The 21,937-nt window shown below is 38.3% G+C and overlaps 1 protein-coding gene across 44 annotated transcripts in view; it reads right to left on the reverse strand.

The window, feature by feature from the left end:
• The window catches only part of PTPRD (protein tyrosine phosphatase receptor type D), a 411,363-nt gene that overhangs the window by 41,927 nt on the left and 347,499 nt on the right, over positions 1–21,937 (reverse strand). For all 44 annotated transcript variants that reach the window (XM_040541837.1, XM_040541861.1, XM_040541835.1 and 41 more), the window contains 2 exons: positions 4,426–4,545; positions 3,802–3,956 (listed from right to left, as the gene is read on the reverse strand). In XM_040541837.1, coding sequence (XP_040397771.1) covers positions 3,802–3,956; positions 4,426–4,545 — 275 coding nt within the window. The remainder of the gene's footprint in view (positions 1–3,801; positions 3,957–4,425; positions 4,546–21,937) is intronic.

The following is a 21,937-nucleotide window of genomic DNA, read 5'->3' on the forward strand; positions in this document are numbered from 1 at the left end:
AAGTTCTTCCTTGTAGGGATACCTTCCCTTCACAGCTAACAGGAGACGCCTCCAGAGGCTGTGAGATCGTGCTCCATCTCCAATTGCTTTGTCAATGCTTGCATCTCTAGCAAGGGATCCCAACCGCTTGGCTTCCCTGCCCTCTAATTTCACACCATTGGCTCCAGCGTCCCAGCTCCAGCTCCCGCAGCCGTTCCGGCTCCAGCTCCCGCAGCCGTTCCAGCTCCAGCTCCCGCAGCTGTCCCGGCTCCAGCTCCCGCAGCTGTTCCAGCTCCCGCAGCCGTCCCGGCTCCAGCTCCCGCAGCCGTTCCGGCTCCAGCTCCCGCAGCTGTCCCGGCTCCAGCTCCCGCAGCCATTCCAGCTCCTGCAGCCGTTCCAGCTCCCGCAGCCGTCCCGGCTCCAGCTCCCGCAGCCGTTCCGGCTCCAGCTCCCGCAGCTGTCCCGGCTCCAGCTCCCGCAGCCGTTCCAGCTCCCGCTTATTTGCTTCCACTGCTTATTTGCCCACTAGCTTTTATTTGCAACATTTCTGTGCTAATAGAAACATATTTCATATTGAAGCAGTTCAGCAATATGATAAAACATAGTGAACTGTGTTTGAGGAAACAGAGTAAGTGATGGATAGACATATAATATGTCTATAGAAGAGTCTATAGAATAAAGGGCCATCTACAGCCAGCAGCAGAGAAAGAAAGAAAAATCTGAAAGTAGATTACAAGAAAAAGAAACAGTATGCAAAACTTGCTTACTTTTTCATTTTCAACATAAAATGATTTTTTTTTCTCAGTTTGAAATGGAATCTTTATTCACTTCCAGTACTTTTATTTCAAACTAAATGTGAAAGGTTTTCACGTTGCTTAATTAGACATGTATTCTTAGCCTAAAAAAAATAAAAGAATAAAAAATGCTGATGCTCTGTTAGTATCCCTCTTCTAATTTTTTAACTAATTTGTTAATGTCAAATTGAAAATGGTAAAGGAATACAAATCTCAAAATTTAATGTTCCTACTATGCGCCTTAAAAACAAGAGCTGAATGGTGAGACATATATAAGCATTACCACTGTAAGAATGGCTTTATTAAGCTACTGCTGAGTTAATAGCTACATGAATAAACTTCAGAATGTCTTCAACATTTGCTGCTACATGCCCAAACACATCAAAATCTTCAAGTACAGAGACACAAATTTTCAAATTTTGCAATGAATTGGGTTTCATTAGTCTTCTGCTCGATAGATAGATTGTTGGGAGTGGATAGGTTGTGTGAAATGCCTAAAATTTCTCCAAAAGCTATATATAAAGCAAACAGTTTGGACAAATTTACAGGATAAGCATATTTTAGAGCATGGATAAATAAATTAATAGGAAGTTGGAAATAAAAATCCCTCAACAGGCATCACTTCATAACCTGATTACCAATTTCACTGAAATGTTGATATATAACCACAACAGAGAAAAGAATGGCCTTGCAGTTCATCAACACCATTGAGTGATAATGAGCTTTATATTTCATTTCATCTTTCCCACTGACTTGCTGTATGACTCTTAACAACTAATTCAATTTGTCTATTTTTGCATTGAGAGAATGTAGATAATTATACCAATTTATCAGTGTTCCCAGACTAGGAGGATTCATATTATTACTATTATTATTATTATTATTATTATTATTATTATTATTGTTGTTGTTGTTGTTGTTGTTGTTGTTGTTGTTGTTGTTGTTGTTGTTGTTGTTGTTGTTGTTGTTGTTGTTGTTGTTGTTGTTGTTGTTGTTATTTAGAACATAATTTCTTTGCTAAGCACCTCTTTGGAGATATGCTACATATATAAATCAAGCTGACAAAATGACAGCTAAGACAATCTATAATTGTGTTTGTTTATTTTAGGCAATATTCAAAATGTTTTACAATATTGTAAAAACAGGTACAAAAATATCTCACTGTCAGCAAGCTATAAAAACAGATTTGTAATATTCATAGAATCATAGAAACATTAAATGGCTTGGGTTGGAAGGTACCTTAAAGATCACCTACTTCCAACCCTCATGCCTCCCACTAGATTAGGTTGCCCAGGGCCTTGTCCAGCCTGGTCTTGAACACCTGCAGGGATGGGGCATCCACAGTTTCTGCAGGCAACCTGTTCCAGTGCCTCACCACCCTCTGAGTGAAAAATTTCCTCCTAACATCTAATTGAGATTTCCCCTCTTTTAGTGTAAAACCGTTCCCCCTCATTGAGTTGTTGTCTGCCCAAGTGAAAACTTGCTCCCTATTTTATCAGCCACCTTTAAGTATTAAAAGGCTGCAATAAGGCCTCCCCAGAGCCTTCTCTTCTCCAGGCTGAACATCCCCAGCTCTCTCAGTCTTCATAGGAGAGCTGCTCCAGCCCTCTAAGCATCTTCATGGCCCTTCTCTAGACTGGCTGTAACAGGTCCACATCCTTCTTATGCTGGGGGCCCCAGACCTGGATTCAGCTCTCCAGGTGGGGCCTCACAAGGGCAGAGTAGAGGGGGAGAATCACCTCCCTCAGCCTGCAATATTATTACTGCAATACTATTACTTATAATTACTCCAGTTTCTAACCATGGAATTTCAATAAGCATTAAATCTCTCTCTCTCTCTGTCTCATGTTCTCTAATCTGTGGCTTTCCACATTTAAGTACTGATTATTTTATTTTCCTGTTGATTTTATTTTCCTGTCTCATTTACAAGAGTCTCTTTTAATCACTTCGGAAATGTTCAAATAACCAGCTTCCGTGGTTGGCTTACAAACATGTAAAAGGCCAGAAGTAAGAGAGTGGTGTGCTGTAATCCCGGCAATTCCTATCCTCAGTTTTTGGACGACAAAAACAATACTGCTTTTCAAATACATTATGCATGCATAGTTTCAGTGAATAAGAAGTAGCCCTTAGCCTTATTAATTGAAGGTATCCCTAAATGAATTCCACAAAAATCATTGATCTTGGGGATTCCCTTTGAAAGGAGCAGCACAGTAAACTGTGTAAACTATAACAACATAATGCAGGGGTGAAGGGGTTCCATCTTGCAGATTTTTTCTATCAGAATTGGCAGATGTATGCTGATGATACTTTCAGTGTGATTCTAAGGCTTTCTACAGGACTTCCTCTTTTCAGAGATTTCTGAAGAATATCCTTCTCTTCCTGTTTATTTCCCTTACTATCAGACCATTAAGAGGAGCTGATGTTGCTCTCTTTACAGTTTATTAATTCACCTCTTGTATGGAGATCTGCAAACTGCATGAAGCACTCATTTCCCAGAAACTGCACTCAGCCTCAGCTCATACCCCAGCTATGCCCTTTGCCATTCCATCTCCTCACAGTCCTCAAGGGTTTATCCTTGAAAACACATTAACATTCAGTAAAAGTTGCCATTTATTGTTCTTAATTTTAATGTTCTTTACTTTCATACATAATGTAAGTAATAATTTCAAAAGCTGTTTTATTATTAAAAATACATTTTCTTCAATATACAGGTTCTTAAACCAATAGGATCCTATTTCTTTTTCATGCCACCATCTGAAAGACATAGATACTTCTGTATTCTCCCTGCAGACTAGTGTCGTGCTTTCACCCTGCAAACCACTGGTTATTCTAAAATTGATCCCTCCTGCACAGAACAAAGAAAATAATTTTGACCCATCCAAGTTGGAAGTGCTGTACTCTGGTCCCTAATTTGCATTAACCATCTCTTTCTTTGACAAACACAGAAATCTGTATGAAAGAAGAAAATGTTTTCATCTTCAATAAACCTAAAAGCAATAATCCTGACATAATAAAATTCTGGGCTTACCTGCAATGCACAACCATAGGTCCAGCATCAGGTGGATTACAGGTCTTGACTCGTCGCAGGAAAGCTAAGAATGGTGTTGGGTGTTCTGGGACACCATGGTCAGGCCAGGCAGTGAACTGGAATTGCCTCACTTCCCTTTTCTCACTTGAACCATTCTAAGTAATTAAACAAACAAACAAACAAAAAACAAACAAACAAAAAAAACACTTCATGACAAAATTTTCATTTGGTGTCATATTGGCACTTTTGAGTGAAACACCTGCAGTAGATTATATTGAGGAGAAGACCATTTATATCCCATTCGGGACCAGAGAAACTGAACTCAAGCTATGGAGGGAAATGTTTCTTATATTCTATACTACATGCTTCAAACGCATGAACTTTAACTATATGGCACACTAATGCATCAAAACAAGTGGCTGTGCTTTAGTTAATATTGCATTCAGTTAAGTTGTTTTTCATAGTGAGAGTTTTGTATTAGCCTACAAAACTCCATGCTGCAATAAGAATATACTCTGTCAGTAGAAGAAGTGTTTCATGAAGGGGAAATTTTCCATGAAGGGGAGGGGGAAGGGAACATGGAAGGTGAAGAGGGAAAACAGGAAAAGGAAAGGAATTAAATACCTTGTAAAGTGCAAATGTACGAACACAGTATGTTGCCAATTCAACAGTGTCTAAAAGGGTCACTTGGATCAGTCCATAAGTTTCTGTGCCTCTGCTTGGCCAGTACTGATCACACTTCACCTGCAGTGAAAAATATAGGATTATTTCATACATTAAAACTGACATTTGTTACACACCCCAGTGTATATCACTGTAGGCTTTCAGAGTATGTGGAGTTAGAATATTAAACAAATGCTATGGATCCAACACAATAAATCTATTTCATTCTCCATAAGAATTGTTTTTCTGATAGTATTGCTTATAATATCTTCTTCCATAATGGGTACTTGTACATTCAATGGAATAGATGGTCAAAAATATCAGTAAATATAGATACAATAAAAAAATCAATTTACGATAGCTAAAAATATGACTACTATGGTTTAACCTGGCCAGCAGCTAAGCAGTGCATACTAGGAGGAAAATTATCTCTATCCTAGCCAAAACCAGGATAATGACCTAAGTAATTTCTCTTTCACAACGTAGAATTTAATAATGGTATCAATCCAGTAAAGGTAGATACTCAAGTTTTTGAATATTTGCCATATGGAATATCTTTCACATTAGTCTCATAACATATAAACTTTGCTCTGATGTTAGTATAAACCACATTTAGTGTGTATAGAAAGATCTTAGTAAACATTGAATTTATTTGAGAAATCATTTTAACACAGAGATAAATAAAAGCATGAGCAACTGTTAAGCGCATTGTGAGAAAATATAATTTCCTTCTCAGTTCAGTGTTATGAAACATGTAAAAAAATTATGTTCACGGGCATTTAAAAAACATGAGTTGATAGAGAAAATTCATTCAACATATTTTAAAAGACACAGGACTTTTCATTCAGAGAAATCTCCATTTTAAAATACCATAGATTAGAATATTAACAAGCTGAAATAATTCTGAATAAGAATATGCATAGAAGAACCATAAGTTTATAATCTTTTCTGAGACTCAATGATTCGTTTCAGCTAAAAAAAAAAAAAAAGTATTTAGAATGAAAATTATTAGGAGAAAAAGAATGAAAAATTCCTAAAATAATCAGAGAAGATGTTACTGAATAGTAGGGGGATTAAGGGAAAATCTTTTGCTTTCATTGACTGATGTGTTAAACTGAATCAGTATCAGTTTCGTTTGTAACAACAAATCCTTATGAATTAGACTTGCACATAGAAGAGGAAGGTGTATTCTGAGTTCAGTAATAATGCATTGTAGTTGTTTAACAAATGTCTTCATTAATCACTCTAAGCCAGATTCATCACATTCAGTGAGAATTAAGCAAGCTGTAAGAAACAACAAGAATATTGAACAGTATTTCTGATAAAAATGTAAGTTTTCTTACTAATCCAGAAAAAAAAAAAAGGTGATTCCCTAAACCAGAAAATTTAAAAATTCATCTTGGAAACCCATTCGTTCTCTAGCTTTCTCATTCTATCCACTAAAAGACTTAGAACACTTTCAAATTCCCCAGTCATGAGCAGCTTTTGCTTGCAAATCATTTTAGTTTGAGGATTAGAAGGCAGAGATTAATTATGGTTCAGAAATCACATTTTGTGAACAAGTAATCTATATAAACAGAAGAATAAAAGACTGACCACTGAAGCAGGTGATGAATGTTCATTAGATGCAGTTTTTACAGAAAGTGATAGCTTAATTTATAGATATGGAGTTGAAAGAAAATAACAAAAAATGTTTATTGATATTACAGTCTAGAAAATTATATCAATAGTGTATAAACTATACAAAAATACTTATATACAGGAATTAGGTAAATCCTTCCTTGTGCCACTGAGTGAAAAAACAGTTATTAAGAACTTCATAAATATCAGTGATTTATTTTGCAGGATTCCTAACAGTAAAAGAAGCCATGTGGCCTTCTGAAAATCAGACAGAAAGGTATATTTTCAATTGAGTTATTTTAATATAGTAAATCTTGTTTCCTTTTATCATTAACATAGATACAGTGTAACTTGCTTAGCTATATTTTAGCCAGAAAAGTTGTGGTTTATTTTATTTCCTATAGGATAACATACATGTTTTTTAATGGAAAATTTTGTTTGTAATCCTGGTGAGGTACACCAGACTAAACTGGTTTGGATTTGAATGATTTTTAAAAAATGAATAAAAATTTTAGAAGACTCCATGACACTTTTAATAGAATGAATATGAGGAAAATGCCTGCTTGCGTGCCTAAACATGTAGTTCACCTTGTCCTGCAGATACTTCCCACACATAAATCATACGCTCATAAAAGCAATGCCAGCTTCTAGAAAGCATGCCTGAGAAGCTGACTAGCTTTCTCACTAGAAAGACTGGATTAAAAATAACTTCCAAATTTAATAGAGAGATATCCATTTTCAACACAAAAATTAAACGGAAACTCAGAACACATTACACTACCAACACTTTTGAAAACAACAGAAAATACCCATTTTATTTTTATTTTGTTGCATTCTCTAAAAGGACTTTTTACCATGCTGTACACCAGAACTAACTACTTGTAACTTTGAAAGATGTTCACAAAAAACAAAGTTTTCTAATGCATTTTCATCTGAGATACTACTGGGGAAGCGTTAAGTAGAGGTACTGGAAGTATGGTAATCTACTGTTAAACATATACCTAGATTCAGAAGCCTGTACAAAATTTCTCCTTTTCAGTTAACCTGGGAGAAAACTCATATGCCTACTCTTATATGATCAGATTTTGTTTTTATTCATTTATGAGTTTTTCTAAAATAAATTTCAATAATTTTACATTTTTTCTAAAATATGTTCTGTGATAACTAGTTTATGCAGAAGACTGTTGCTAGAAGTTGACACTGGAAGCCATTCAAAAATAAATACAATTTGTAAAACATTGTATACATTATCTGAAATTGGGAATCAAGGAAAATATGTATCAAGTTTTTAGAAAGAAAAAATGATTTTAGACTGATGTGAATTTGAAATTCTTGAAGGGTATATGCAGCATAAGTTGATGTAACTGTATCTTTTATTCCTTTTGCCTCTTGGTTTTTCTCAGGACAGGAGGTCTTCTTAAGATATGTTTTTACCTACCTCTCAGACTTCTGCTTCTGTGATCATAAATTCTACATTCCCAATACTTCTAACAATTTATCTCTGTGTGAGATCAGAACATTTTCTATTGGCTTTCACCATCAAAAAAAAAAAAAAAAAAAAGTAATCCAATTGCTGAGACGCTATTTTCTGAGAGGTCCTGTTAAAAGTTTTATCCAAAATTTTCAAAATGAACTATACTACAATCCCAGCCCGCAGTGCTTAAAGCAAGTTTATTTTCAGAGGTTACACATTAATCATTTTTCACACACAGAAAAAAAAAATCACAAACCCCTTGAGTCACCCAAACTTTACCAATAAATGTCAACAAGTCTATTTTGAGTAGTGTTTGATAAATGCATTTAATGTGCTTAAGATGCTTCTTTTAAGAGGAATTTCTTCCTCACTTGTATATGCAGTTTAGAAAACTGACATTTCTAATGTGCTAAGGTGTGGTGATGATAAAGTGTTTCCTTCTACAGAAATACAGATGAAGGAGTAGATTTATTTTCAGACTAAGTCATAACAAGCCTTTGGTGAATTTCATGATCCTTCTTACCCACCCAGTTCCCAGTTTCAAGGGTTGAGCTTTTCCTCTGCAGACTATATTTACCTGTATGCAGTGAGAGCTCTTTTGTCCCCCTAGCTTTACACGAATAAAGAAAAAATAACTTCCACCAATAATTCTCTAATGTTCTCTCGCCTGTCACTAAAAGTGGCAAGGAAAAGGAAACACACACATGAAAGAACGCACTGGTGATTCTGAAGAGAAATTAAATTACCAGTAATGACAAGCATACCTCTAACTATTACATTCCCTGTCTCGGGATGATTGGTTGCATACTGCCAAGCCACCACATCTGAGATCAGAGCAGATCCCAAAAGACTAGAAATATATTTTACAATCTTGTAAGCACCATAGTAGTAGACACAGCTAAAAGACATAACTAATGACAGCCACTTTCAGTCTGCCCCTCAAACATTTTCTTCCTCTACAATTCTTACACACAGACCACCCTTACTTTTCTTGGAAGTGTGGGCAGTCCCTGCAAGCAAAGATAAAAGAAAATACAAATGCTTTCTCTTCCATTAAAAATGAGAAGATTGAGAACATTTCAGACTTGAGGAGTTTAAGTAGCTGCCAGAGTTCTTAAAAATATTTGTGGATATTTACACTTCAGCAAGTTACAGACACTAGAGAGGGTGGTCTTGCACCAACAGAGCTGAAGGAAGTGTATTTCCATATGAACGTATGAATACAAGGATTACTGACATTCAAGGGTAGAGAAACAGGTAGAGAAATAATTTTCCAGTACAAAGTTCCATCATTCAGGCTGAAAAGCCCCTTCAGGTGATTCTTAACACATGAGCCAGCTGTTACAGACCTGAGATTATAAGGGCAAAAAGCAGTTTAGGGAAGAGATAGTAAACTAATAATAAGCAGATTCATACAGTGTATTCCTTGCTGTAAGAATAGCATATGAATTATTCTAAATCTGAAATAACAAATAACAGCAGTATGTGACAAACTTTTTTCCTCTGGTTTTCTTAACAATAGCCTTTTGCAGACAAAGATTTCAGAGGACATTTTCAAACAGTCTTGCTTCAAAAGAAAGTGACTCTACAATGCTGAATTATAATCATATTTATGCAATAAAAAATAGTGTTGGTTGCTGCTGATGGAAACTGCTTCAAACACTAAAAGGCTAGCTGGGTGCCTCAGACATTTAAGCTAATGTTCTGTCTTCAAACAGTTGTTGTTTGAAGTCATTGTCCTTGCAACAATGCCTTGACACCTAAGGTTCAGGCTGATTTTGGTCTAAAGATCATAGACACTGACACTAATGTAACAGATTGTAACACAAATTCTAAAAAAAATCAGACAGCCTCCCATTCCCCTTGCCCCTCCCCTCATCCCTAGCCCCCCCCAAAAAAAAACCAAAAAACCAAAAAAACACAAACACACACACACACACATTTTTGAGGCCATATTTGAACAAGATTTGGCCAAGTGTCATTTGTTCATTGCTGCGTAACTACAAATGACAGATTAAAAATCTGTCCTGCCAGGAACAAGGCTGAAGGAAAAACAAGGAAGTTTTATATTTTGGTTTGAACAGGCACTGAATTTACCACCATCTTAATTTCTGAAAGAATTGAGCACCCAGTCCCAAGAAGACAGAACCTTCTAAGCCTCAACAAATGGATTCCCAATGCAATAATTTATGGAAATTTTTGTTCTGTGAATCAATTTTTGACTATAGAACAAAGACCATTTGTATGCACTGGCCTCTAATAATGATTTATAGTAGATACATATCTCTGGGAGAGTATAGGCATATGAAAGATCTTATAGGCTGTATCATTGTTAAAATTCATCTGAACTGAGTATTTGAAATTCAAAAACTGGATAGAAAATAAGTACTTCTGCAGTGCAACACAATCCTGTCTAAGGTCTTAACTACAGTAGCCTTGAAAAAGTTCCAGACTGGATTTAGAAATAACATAAATGAGCTCTCCATCACCATTTGTAAGAAATCAAGCAGGGAAGGCAGGAAGCCAGAATGCCTTAGTAAGGACCTGCTTATCAGTCTGAGGTGTAAGAAGGAAATGCACTGGCAGTGGAAGTAGGGACATGTAGCCTGAGAAGAGTACAGAGATGCTGTTTGGATGTGCAGGGATGGGGTCAGGAAAGCCAAGGCATGGATGGAACTAAATTCGGCAAGAAACGTAAAGAATAACAAGAAGGGGAACTGTAGGTACATTGGCCAGACAGAAGGGCAAAGGAGAGTGTATCCCCTCTGATAAACAAGAACGTAATGACAGACGTGGAGTAGGCTGAGGTACTCAACAACTTCTTTGCCTCAGTCTTCACTGCCAGTCAGGCGTTCCAGGTTTAATTTCCCTGAACCTTTGGTGGCAGCTGGGGGAGCCAAGTCCCTCCCACTGTAAGCAAAGAGCGGGTCTGACCACCTGATAGAACTGAACAGGTCTACTGAATTGGTCTATGGGGACCAATGACATGAATCCCAGGGTCCTGAGGAAACTGGCTGACACAGCTGCCAAACCACTCCCCATCATATTTCAAAACTCCTGGCACTCAGGGGAAGTCCCTGATGACTGGAAAGAGCAAAACATCACTCCCATTTTAAAAAAGGGTAGAAAGAAAGACCCAGAGAACTACAGACTGGTGAGCCTCACCTCTGTGCCTGGCAGAACAGATCCTTCTGGAAGCAATATCAGGGTACATGCAAGACAAGAAAGTGATCCAAGACAGTCAGCACAGCTTCACCAAAGGCAAATCATGCCTGACCAATCTGGTGGCCTTCTATGATGCAGTGACTGCATTAGTTGATAAAGGGACACTGATCAATATCTTCTACTTGGACTTCTGCAAGGCCTTTGACATGGTCCCACATGACATCCTGATCTCCAAATTGGAGAGATATGGATTTGATGGGTGGACTGTTCAGTGGATAAGGAATTGGCTTGAAGGCCACATTAAGAGAGTTTTGGTGAACAGCTCTATATCCAGATGGAGGCCAGTGATGAGTGGTGTCCCTCAGGGGTCTGTCTTGGGACTAGTGCTGTTTAATATCTTTATCAATGACATAGACAGTGGGATTGAGTGCACCCTCAGCAAATTTGCAGATAACACCAAGACGAATGGTGCAGTCGATACAACAGAAGGAAGGGTTGCCATCCAAAGAGACTTGAGACTGGGATAAGCTTGAGAAGTGGGCCCACATGAACCTAATGAGGTTCCACAAGTCCAAGTCCAAAGAGCTGCACCTGGGTCAGGGCAATCCCAGACATGAGTACAGACTAGGAGACCTCATTGAGAGCAGCCCTGCAGAGAAGGACCTGGGGGTTCTGGTGGACTGAAAGCTCAACATGCGCCAGCAGTGTGCATTTGCAGCCCGGAAGACCAACTGCATCCTGGGCTACATCAACAGAGAAGTGGCCACCAGGTTGAGGGAAGTGATCGTCCCTCTCTACTCCGCTTTTGTGAGGCCCTACTTGGAGTACTGCATCCAGCTCTGGGGTCTCCAGCACAATAAAGATATGGACGTATTAAAGCAGGTCGAGAGGAGAGCCATGAAGATGATCAGAGAGCTGGAGCAGCTCTCCTGTGAAGAAAGGCTGAGAGAGCTGGGGATATTCAGCCTGGAGAAGAGAAGGATCCAAGGATAACTCACCGAGGCCTTTCAGTACTTAAAGAGGGCTTATAAAAAACGAGGAGCAACTTTTTACTGAGGCAGACAATGACCGGACAAGAGGGAATGGTTTAAAGTAAAGGAGGGCAGATTTAGATTAGATGTTAGAAGGAAATTCTTCACTCAGAGGACAGTGAGGCACTGTAACAGGTTGCTCAGAGTTGTGGATGCCCCATCGCTAGAAGCGTTCAAGATCTGGTTGCACGAGGCCCTGCGTAACCTGATCTATTGGGTGTCATCCCTGACCACAGTAGGGGATTTGGAAATACATGATTTTAAGGTCCCTTCCAACCCAAGACATTCTATGATATTCTAAGATATTCTGTGATATTTAAGCTAATTCATTCATAACAAACTTCAGTCCTCTAAATCAAACCTCACTACACCCTTACTTTTTAAATTTTCTGAGTTATGATTAGTATTCTGACAGTTAATACTGAAATATAATTGATAATTAAAAAGATATCTCCCAAACTGTTTCCATTCTGATCCTCATGACTGAGTGTGGCACAGCTAATTAAAGAAAAAGAAACTGATATTAAAAGCAATCTTGGGCATATTTGAAATACATTCATCTTTCATTGTCCTTCTCATCTTTCATCTTCATCTATACAAGCCAAGAACAGTTCAGAACTATATTGCTGCCATCAGTGTGAGATGCTCTTTTGGTACTCTTCTTAACAGCATGGATGGCAGGGTCTTAGTGAATTCATTTTGAAAGATGAATCTGCCAAACAGTTAAGTACAGCAAGAATTCCAAGAATTTTCCTTTGAAAAGGTCGATACGATTGTAAGTGAGAGGAAAAGTGAATGGGATGACTTTTTTTTTTTTTTCCTAAGCCTTTTCCTGTACTAAAGATTGATCACTGTGTACAGCCTGAATAATTCTTTCACTGAATGAGATATCAGTTAAAAATATATTGAACAATTCATCTTACTATTCAAGTGCTGTAATGAAGATTTTCAATGGTCCATACCATAGAAAATGATATTTATATTTATATAATAGAGCTATCTCTTTCCACTGATATGAGTATGTAAGAATCCAGTGAAATTAATATATATCTATATATATCTATATATAGATATATATGTCTATATATATATAAAAACAAAAGAGTAGAACATTAGAGCAATAAAGTTCTATTATTCTTATGGGTTTTCATTCACCTGAAAGCCACAAGTGAATGGATGAAACAATATGAAAATCAAAAATATAGCATTGGAGAACAGACCAAAATTTTGGAAGCCTTAAATTGTTTCAGCTTGGAATTTGATTTTTGAATAGAACTTCTGAGTTGTAGTGAGTTTTCTACTACTAGTTTAATACATTGATAAAATTGTTAATCTCACAAATGTATATTTTAGGCAGTTCCTGTGATACTGGTCAGCGAGACCACAAAAAAAAAATAAATCTATTACCAACATGTGCCTTTCAATACACAGCTGTATCTGTTAACTTCCTTAGAAACTAGGAAAAGCTTTGTAAATGATGGAAAATTTAAATCAGAATATCTTCCTTCAGAGACACTTGTGTGAAGAACTTAAATTTTTGATGTGTATTTCTCATTGTAATTTAGAACCAGTCCTAAGTCTTTCAACAGAATATGACACATAAGGAAATTTGGGGTTATTTTTTTCTAAATAACACTGAATTAATTAACTGACCTTTTCAAGTCTGAAATTCCTCTGAAGTAATAGGGTGCAGTGCTAAAATAAACATGAACTAATCTTTGCATTTTGAAACAAGTTTACACAATTTTTACTTTTGCAAGGAAAGCTTGTAACTCAAAATGTCAATGGCCATTCTCTTTACGTGGCAGAGTCCCTCTGTCCGCAATAAGAAAATAATTATATGAGGCAGTCCTTTATGTCTTACAAAGCAAAAGAACCAGGTAAATAAAGTCAAATTACAGAATTACAATGGAGTTTTGATTAAACCATTGTCTAAACATATGCCTCAAGAACACGTTATTTTCCAGAAAACTATCAGCTTACCTTAAAGCAAAGTGAAAAAAACACATCATTGATGGGCACTGAATCAAACAATGAAAAACTTGGTGGTGCTTTGACAAGCATTTGTGACAGGTGGAGGTATTGCAATATCATTTCAATTAAGACTGCAATATAAGCAGGTTTTGAAAGCTTACAGTGGAAACGACTGAAGCAGACATCCTACAGAATTTTCTCAATTCATAACATTGTATTCTGGAAGTTCTTTCAATAGCTTTGCTGCAAAGTTGATTTCTTGCTCTTAGAGCCCCACAGGAGGAGAAAACTGTTGATTGCCATGACCTTTTTAACAGCTTTTCACGTGCTGGAAGAGTAATATGTTTTCTTTCACTGTCTTATACATAAAACACATCCAATTATTTCTGGTTTCCCTGTATATCATTTCTCCAACATCTGATTGTTGACATTCTCCTCTAGATTCTCTTTAATTTACCAATATATTCTAACACTGAGCATTCATTCTGTATGTCCTCAACTCCAAATGCGTATAAGCCAAAATAGCCAGACAATGCCTGACAAAACTTGCAGCCTATGTACTGGTGTTAGAGCATGCCTTTTCACATAACATTAACCCTGCTTATAGTATAGCATGTGCACAGCTCTTTTTCATGGATGACATACAGCCTGAGCTTTAGCCCTTTGCATAGCACTTCCACCTGTAATGTGCCTAGAAAAATGGTCTTTAGGTCGGTGTACTCTATGTTAGTATACGTTCATGATTAGATTCTCGCATGGGCACTGAATGAATTAAACACCTATGACTGACTGCTTTTGAATGAGAGTTGTGCCCCTGAGAATGCTTCCATAACGAACTGCCATATGGCTGAGTTTTACAGTTCTGATCAGATAGACTGTGACTCCTCCTGCTCTAACTCCTACAACAGTGCAGGAATTCTTGGACTATGGCCATCACATTCTGTTACAGTGAAAGAAAACAGTACAAACCTACACAATTTTATTTTCATTTTTGTAAATCTGGTGAACACATGGTGTACACGAGTTTAGATTTTTTTTATTTTTTCTTCTCCTTTTGGCCAGCCACCTTTCTCATTCATTCATCTCCTGACTCATCTTAGTATGTTGAGAGCACTAAAGAAATGAAACAAAATTCCAATGGTATGTTATTGATAAAGAAGTTACTGGTTTTCCACTAAAACAGGGGACTGAACAATGAAAAAAATGTAGATTTAATTTTTCTTTAGTAAAATAATGTAACTTGACATGAAAGAATGCTATCTGCAATTTATGTGCTGTCTAGTAATACGTATGCTAGAAGAATTATTAACTACTCACCAGATTAAATCACACATTCACACAGAATCATCTAGGTTGGAAGAGACCTCTAAGATCATCTAGTCCAACCTCTGACCTAACACTAATAAGTCCTCCACTAAACCATATCACTAAGGTCTACATCTAAACGTCTTTTAAAGACCTCCAGGGATGGTGACTCAACCGCTTCCCTGGGCAGCCCATTCCAATGCCTAACAACCCTTTCAGTAAAGAAGTTCTTCCTAATATCCAACCTAAACCTCCCCTGGTGCAACTTTAGCCCATTCCCCCTCGTCCTGTCACCAGGCACGTGGGAGAATAGACCAACCCCCACCTCGCTACAGCCTCCTTTAAGGTACCTGTAGAGTGCGATAAGGTCGCGCTGAGCCTCCTCTTCTCCAGGCTGAACAATCCCAGCTCCCTCAGCCTCTCCTCGTAAGACTTGTTCTCCAGATCCCTCACCAGCTTCGTTGCCCTTCTCTGGACTCACTTGAGCACCTCAATGTCCTTCTTGTAGCGAGGGGCCCAAAACTGAACACAGTACTCGAGGTGCGGCCTCACCAGAGCCGAGTACAGGGGAACAATCACTTCCCTAGACCTGCTGGCCATGCTGTTTCTTATGCAAGCCAGAATGCTGTTGGTCTTCTTGGCCACCTGAGCACACTGCTGGCTCATATTCAGCCGACTATCAACCAATACTCCCAGGTCCTTCTCTGCCAGGCAGCTTTCCAACCACTCATCTCCCAGCCTGTAGTGCTGCTTGGGGTTGTTGTGCCTCAGGTGCAGGACCTGGCACTTGGCCTTGTTGAACCTCATCCAGTTGGCCTCAGCCCGTCGGTCCAGCCTATCCAGATCCTCCTGCAGAGCCTTCCTACCCTTGAGCAGATTGACACATGCACCTAACTTGGTGTCGTCTGCAAACTTACTGAGGGTGCACTCGATCCCCTCATCCAGATCCTCAATAAAGATATTAAAGAGAGCTGGCCCCAGTACTGAGCCCTGGGGGACTCCACCAGTGACCGGCCTTCAAATGGATTTAACTCCATTCACCACGACTTTTTGGGCCCGGCTACCCAGCCAGTTTTTAACTCAACGAAGCGTATGCCAGTTGAAGCCAAGAGCAGCCAGTTTCTTGAGGAGAATATTGTGGGAAATGGAGTCAAAAGCCTTACTGAGATCAAGGTAGACCACATCCATAGCCTTTCCCTCATCCACCAAGCGTGTCACTTTGTCATAGAAGGAGATCAGGTTCGTCAAGCAGGACCTGCCTTTCATAAACCCATGCTGACTGGGCCTGATCACCTGCTTGCCCTGCAAGTGCTGCATGATGACACTCAAGATAATCTGCTCCATGAGCTTCCCTGGCACTGAGGTCAAACTAAACTATAAGACATGCTAAGACTAAACTAAACTATAAGACATGCATATTTTTCTAGTTCCAGCAAAAAGTAGATAATATTTTATTTGTATTTTCCTATGCTTAAATACATGTTTCACAACTTTTAAAAAGAACATTTCTATATACCTGTTATGTCCAATAACATAAATCAACTACATTTTGTCTAAATGCTGTAAAGCACACATGCACTTGGGAGTATATTAATGAATATATATATTCTGTAATGAATTGTTAAGTGCATGTCCTGATGATTTTTCTACTCATGTTAGTGAAGATAACTTATTGCCACTTATATTGGATCCAGTATTTTGACCTGTAATAGCTCCAGTATAACATGTCAAAACATGCTAAGGATGAAACATCTCAAGTTTGTTGCTGAAGCCCTGCACAACAAATAGAAATGACACAAGACCCATACTAATAGTCCCATCTATTTCACTCTATTTCACTATTGGGGTACAAAATACAGGATATATGACTTTTCTACTGGGTTTGTTTCTACCTCCCTATTTCCAGTAAAAACTCAGGATTACATATATCTCAGGATGCTCACTGTATCAAGGTGTTCAATTTTGACACTACAGGATGAATATTCTGTGCTTAAATATTTATATATTCTTGGTTTGTAATATTGATGATACCACTTCCTGACAGTCAAATGACTGGATAAGGCTATCAGAACACTACAAACGAAGTCTCCTCATGTATTCAGTTAGTCATTAGCAAATTTGAACAAAGCCGGTAATATCAGTAAGAAAACTAAAGCTTTCTTCGTCAGGATAGTCGGGATCTGGCTCTTATTTGAGCAATCCAGCTGGCGACCAGTCATGAATTGGTGTTCCCCAGGGGTCAGTGTTGGGGACTATCTTCTTTAATATTTTTATTGGTTATTTGAATGAGGGAATTAAGTGCACCCTCAGTAAGTTTGCAAACAACACCAAGCTGGGGGGAAGTGTCAATCTGATGGAGGGTTGGAAGGCCCTGCAGAGGGACCTGGACAGGTTGGATCGATGGGTAGAGACCAATGGGATGAGGTTCAACATGGCGAAGTACCAGGTCCTGCACTTTGGTCAAAACAACCCCATGCAGTGCTACAGGCTTGGGGCAGAGTGGCTGGAAAGCTGTGCAGAGGAAAAGGATCTGGCGGTTTTTGCCTGAACATGAGCCAGCAGTGTGCCCAGGTGGCCAAGAAGGCCAATGGCATTCTGGCTTGTATCAGGAATAGTGTATCCAGCAGGACCGGGGTGGTGATTGGCCCCCTGTACTCAGCTCTGGTGAGGCCGCACCTCAAGTACTGTGTTCAGGTTTGGACCCCCAGTACAAGAAAGACATCGAGGCCCTGGGGTGTGTCCAGAGAAGGACTATAAAGCTGGTGAAGGGCCTGGAACACAAGTCCTGTGAGGAGCAGCTGAAGGAACTGGGGTTGTTTAGTCTGGAGAAGAGGAGGCTCAGGGGAGACCTCATTGTTCTCTACAAATACCTGAAAGGAAAGTGCGGGGAGCTGGGGGTTGGCCTCTTCTCACAGGTAACTTGTGATGGGACTAGAGGGAATGGCCTCAAGTTGCACCAGGGGAGGTGTAGGTTGGAAATTACATTTCTTCTCAGCAAGGGTGGTTAGACATTGGAATGGGTTGCCCAGGGAGGTGGTGGAGTCACCATCCCTGGGAGTGTTTAAAGAAAGGTTGGATGTGGTACTTGGGGACATAGGCTAGTGGGTAATATTGGTGGTAGGTGGATGGTTGGACCAGATGATCTTGGAAGTCTTTTCCAATCTTAATGATTCTATGATTCAATGATGATTGCTAGGATCATTATATTGCCATTTAACTTTGATCTTACTGGTGTTTTTTTGACAGAAGGTTCTACTCCTAGATGTTATCATCCCAGCATAGAAAATATTGCCAATGAGGTTAAGGAGGGAGTATTTTCTATCAGTTCCAAAGCAAAGGAAAAGATTGAATTCTCTTCCAAGTAAATAATCCACAACAAGATACTACTCTGAAACATGGGACAGAACTGAATGCTTCCTCTTTGAGATGGTGTTATCTTTTGCTGTAAAAGACATTTTCTATAAAAGAGATTCTTTATCTTCATCTGATCATTCACATCAATATATACTCTACATGACTGAAAGCTGGAAAAAAATGGACCACGTTCTATAGCACATAAATTCTCAGAAAATTAAATTAATTCAGAAGATCTGGAAAAAAAAAAAAAAAAGAGAAGAAGAAAAACTGCGCTGCTGGAGGAGGAGAGGAAGACAATGGAGTAGGAAAGAAACGTATTACATATTTATGCTTAACACACTTAATAGCTTTCCTTACTGTAAGACACAACTGTTTCTCTTAATCATTAATTTTCAATCTTTAATATTCTTCTTTTCTTTCATTCATATTAAGCCCATGAATGTGACAATTATGCTAGCAACGCAGTTCCATTCACTGCCAGTGAATCCTTTTTTGGTATAAATTATGTGCGTGATAGCTGGATGATGGTACTGACTTTCTCTCTCTAGTCTGGCTTATGTCAAGTGAGATTCAGGTGATGACATTTCAAATGAAACCAACAAAGAGTGAAAAATCTTCTCTTTTCCTAAGGCTTTCTACTAGGCAAACATATGAATTATGAATTTATTTTAACACTATCATTTGATGTACTCAGCTGTAAAATATCTGCATTCTCAAAGCTGAAGTTAGTCAGACATATAACTCATGCTAATAAACCAACTTGGTTTCTGCAGATGCAATGAAAGTCCCCATCTTTATCTATCCCATCCAGGTAAAAAAAATCACTTCTCTCCTGCTATAGATTATGCTATGTAAGAATGATAGCGTGAGAAAAAAATGTCAAGGAAATCTTTTCATCATATTCTTTTCACAAATAGGTATTCACATTGCTGCTTCACCATCAATACCATTAATTACATTATTTGTACTTCCTGTATTAGGAAAAGAGGTAACTTGTATGCCGTATTCACAGAGCTGCAGACTACACCTCAGTTACATTGGAGCTGAATTATGTACCAGATATATGGTCTCTAATAATATACACTGAGTGCATGAAACTTATTGTATCTATGAATACAGAATAAGCTAAATTGAGTACGAAGAAATACACAGACATTAGCACTGAATGAACAGACAATCCATTGACTGGAGTGTAAGGTCTCTCACTACACTCAAGGAATGTATTGCTGCTGAATGCTAATCACTTGTGGAGGTGATTACTATTCTGATCACTGTTTTTGTAGGGTGAAGTCAGCAAAGGGTATATGTGGCTTAAAACTCTTCTAAGAAATTATTGAAGAGAATGAATACAATTTCATTTAGTTACATGAAAACATCTTTCTAGGCAGTGTCTGTCTGTGGCCTGCAATATTAAGATAACTGTTAAATATTTCAGTAAAATTTCTGAAATTAACTGCTTATTAGGATCAGATTTCTTCCTTAGCATTGATGCTATTTAGCAGCAACTTTATTATATAAGAAGCAATTAGTGAAGAAATAGGCAGAATTTTTTTTTGCTTAATTCCAAACAACTTTTAGTACCTAGACTAACCAAGGCCTGCAGTCTCAAGATAAAATAAAGCTTTCTGATAATATTACCCCCTGCTATGTACTAATTGTCAACAGGTACATAAATGTAGTGGTGTTAATGTAGGTTGAATTTACATGCAGCAAGTGATTCTGTAATTAAAATGTCATACATTATCTGAACTGGGAAAACAAAACAAAACAAATAAATTACTCTATTTTTAAAAAGTGATGAAACGTTAAAAGAATAAATATGTATGTACTTCAGTAAGCCTCCTGAAAGGAATGACTTTTGCCAAGATGTTCAACAAATTATGTAATCATTGCAACTATATGCATCCAATCATGAAAAAACACCAGTGACAACAGCGTATGGTGCATTGCCTCCTGAAACCTACACATGTAAAGACATGTTCCTTTTGAAGTGGGGGTCGGTCATCCATGAGCTGCTGAAATGTCAACTCTTATTCAGTTTACTACTTGTTATTGATTTAAAAGATTTTCTGGATGATAAATCTCTCTTCCTCCTTCTCTTTCTCTTTCTCTTTCTCTTTCTCTTTCTCTTTCTCTTTCTCTTTCTCTTTCTCTCCTTTCTTTACAAACTTTTCTTGATCTTCTTTATCTATGGCATTTGCTGCCACATGTTGCCCAGTGCCTTAGGCACCTTTACCTTTTGTATTGCTATGGGCCTTCCATTTGCAATCCTGTAACCTGCCTCCTACTTGCAGCTCCCCACCCTTTCACACAGACTCCCAAGAGCGTGTAACCCAGAACTCTTGTGGCAGTATTTTTCCTGTGTTGACAATCTTGTGAGATATTGTCATGGCTTTGGAGGGGATAGAGTTAATTTTCTTTGTAGAGGCTTGTATAATTTTATGTTTTGGATTTTTTATGAAAATAGTGGTGATAACACACCAATGTTTCAGTTGTTGCTGAGCAGTGCTTACACAGAGCCAAGGACTTTTCTGCTTCTAGTGCTGCTCTGTCAGTGAGGAGGCTGGGAGTGTACCAGGAGCTGGGAGGGGACAGAACCAGGACAGCTGGCCCAAACTGAACAAAGACCTATTCTATACCGTATGATGTCAAGCTGAAAAATAAACATTTGGATAAAGCAGGAGAAAAGGGGGGATGTTTGGAGTGATGGCATTTGTTTCCCAACGAAACTGTTATGTGTGATGAACCCTGCTTTCCTGGAAGTGGTTGAACACTTGCCTGCTGAGGGAAAGTAGTGAATGAATTCCTTGTTTGACTTGCACACGTGGCTTTTGTTTTACCTAGCAAACTGTCTTTATCTCAACCCATGAGTTCTCACACTTTTATATCTCCAGTTCTCTTCCCCATCCCACCTGGGGAGAGTGAGTGAGAGGCTGTGTGGGGCTGAGCTGCCCACTGGGGTAAAACCACAACAGTTATTCAACTCATGGCATTAATATCACTTGCAATTATGTTGTTTTATTATGGCAATTTTGCATGGGAAGCAATTGCTATAGATGTTAAAATCACCCCTTCCTTCTCCCCTTTTCTGATTTCTACATTTGTCTGCAGCTTCTGGTTTACACTAAAAGACCCAGTAATATGTTTGCAGAAATGAACCTGTTGTGCGGCTCCTTACCCAATCAATGTGTGCACCTATCAGCAATAACAGCATCATAAGCAGGAACAACTGATGTAGAGTCTGAGTATGTCTTAACATAACATACAGAGTTATTGTGGGTAAAATATGTTGGGGAGACCACTTGCTGTACCTTTTCTCACTATTGTTCTCTCTCTCTCTTTTTTTTTTTTTTCCCCAGGGAATGTATTTGCATTATATGCCACAAAATATGGACTCTACTAGTAAATCTTCATGCCACACAGAGTGGTCTGTCTTTCCCTCATTTTCATTTCCATTATATAACAAAAAAATTGCTATTTTTATTTCTTTCTACTTTATAATAATAGCCATTCAACACTATTGTTATAAGTATCGTTATGTTTTAGC

This window comes from Cygnus olor, chromosome Z, assembly GCF_009769625.2.
Source record: "Cygnus olor isolate bCygOlo1 chromosome Z, bCygOlo1.pri.v2, whole genome shotgun sequence".
Lineage (NCBI taxonomy): Eukaryota > Metazoa > Chordata > Aves > Anseriformes > Anatidae > Cygnus > Cygnus olor.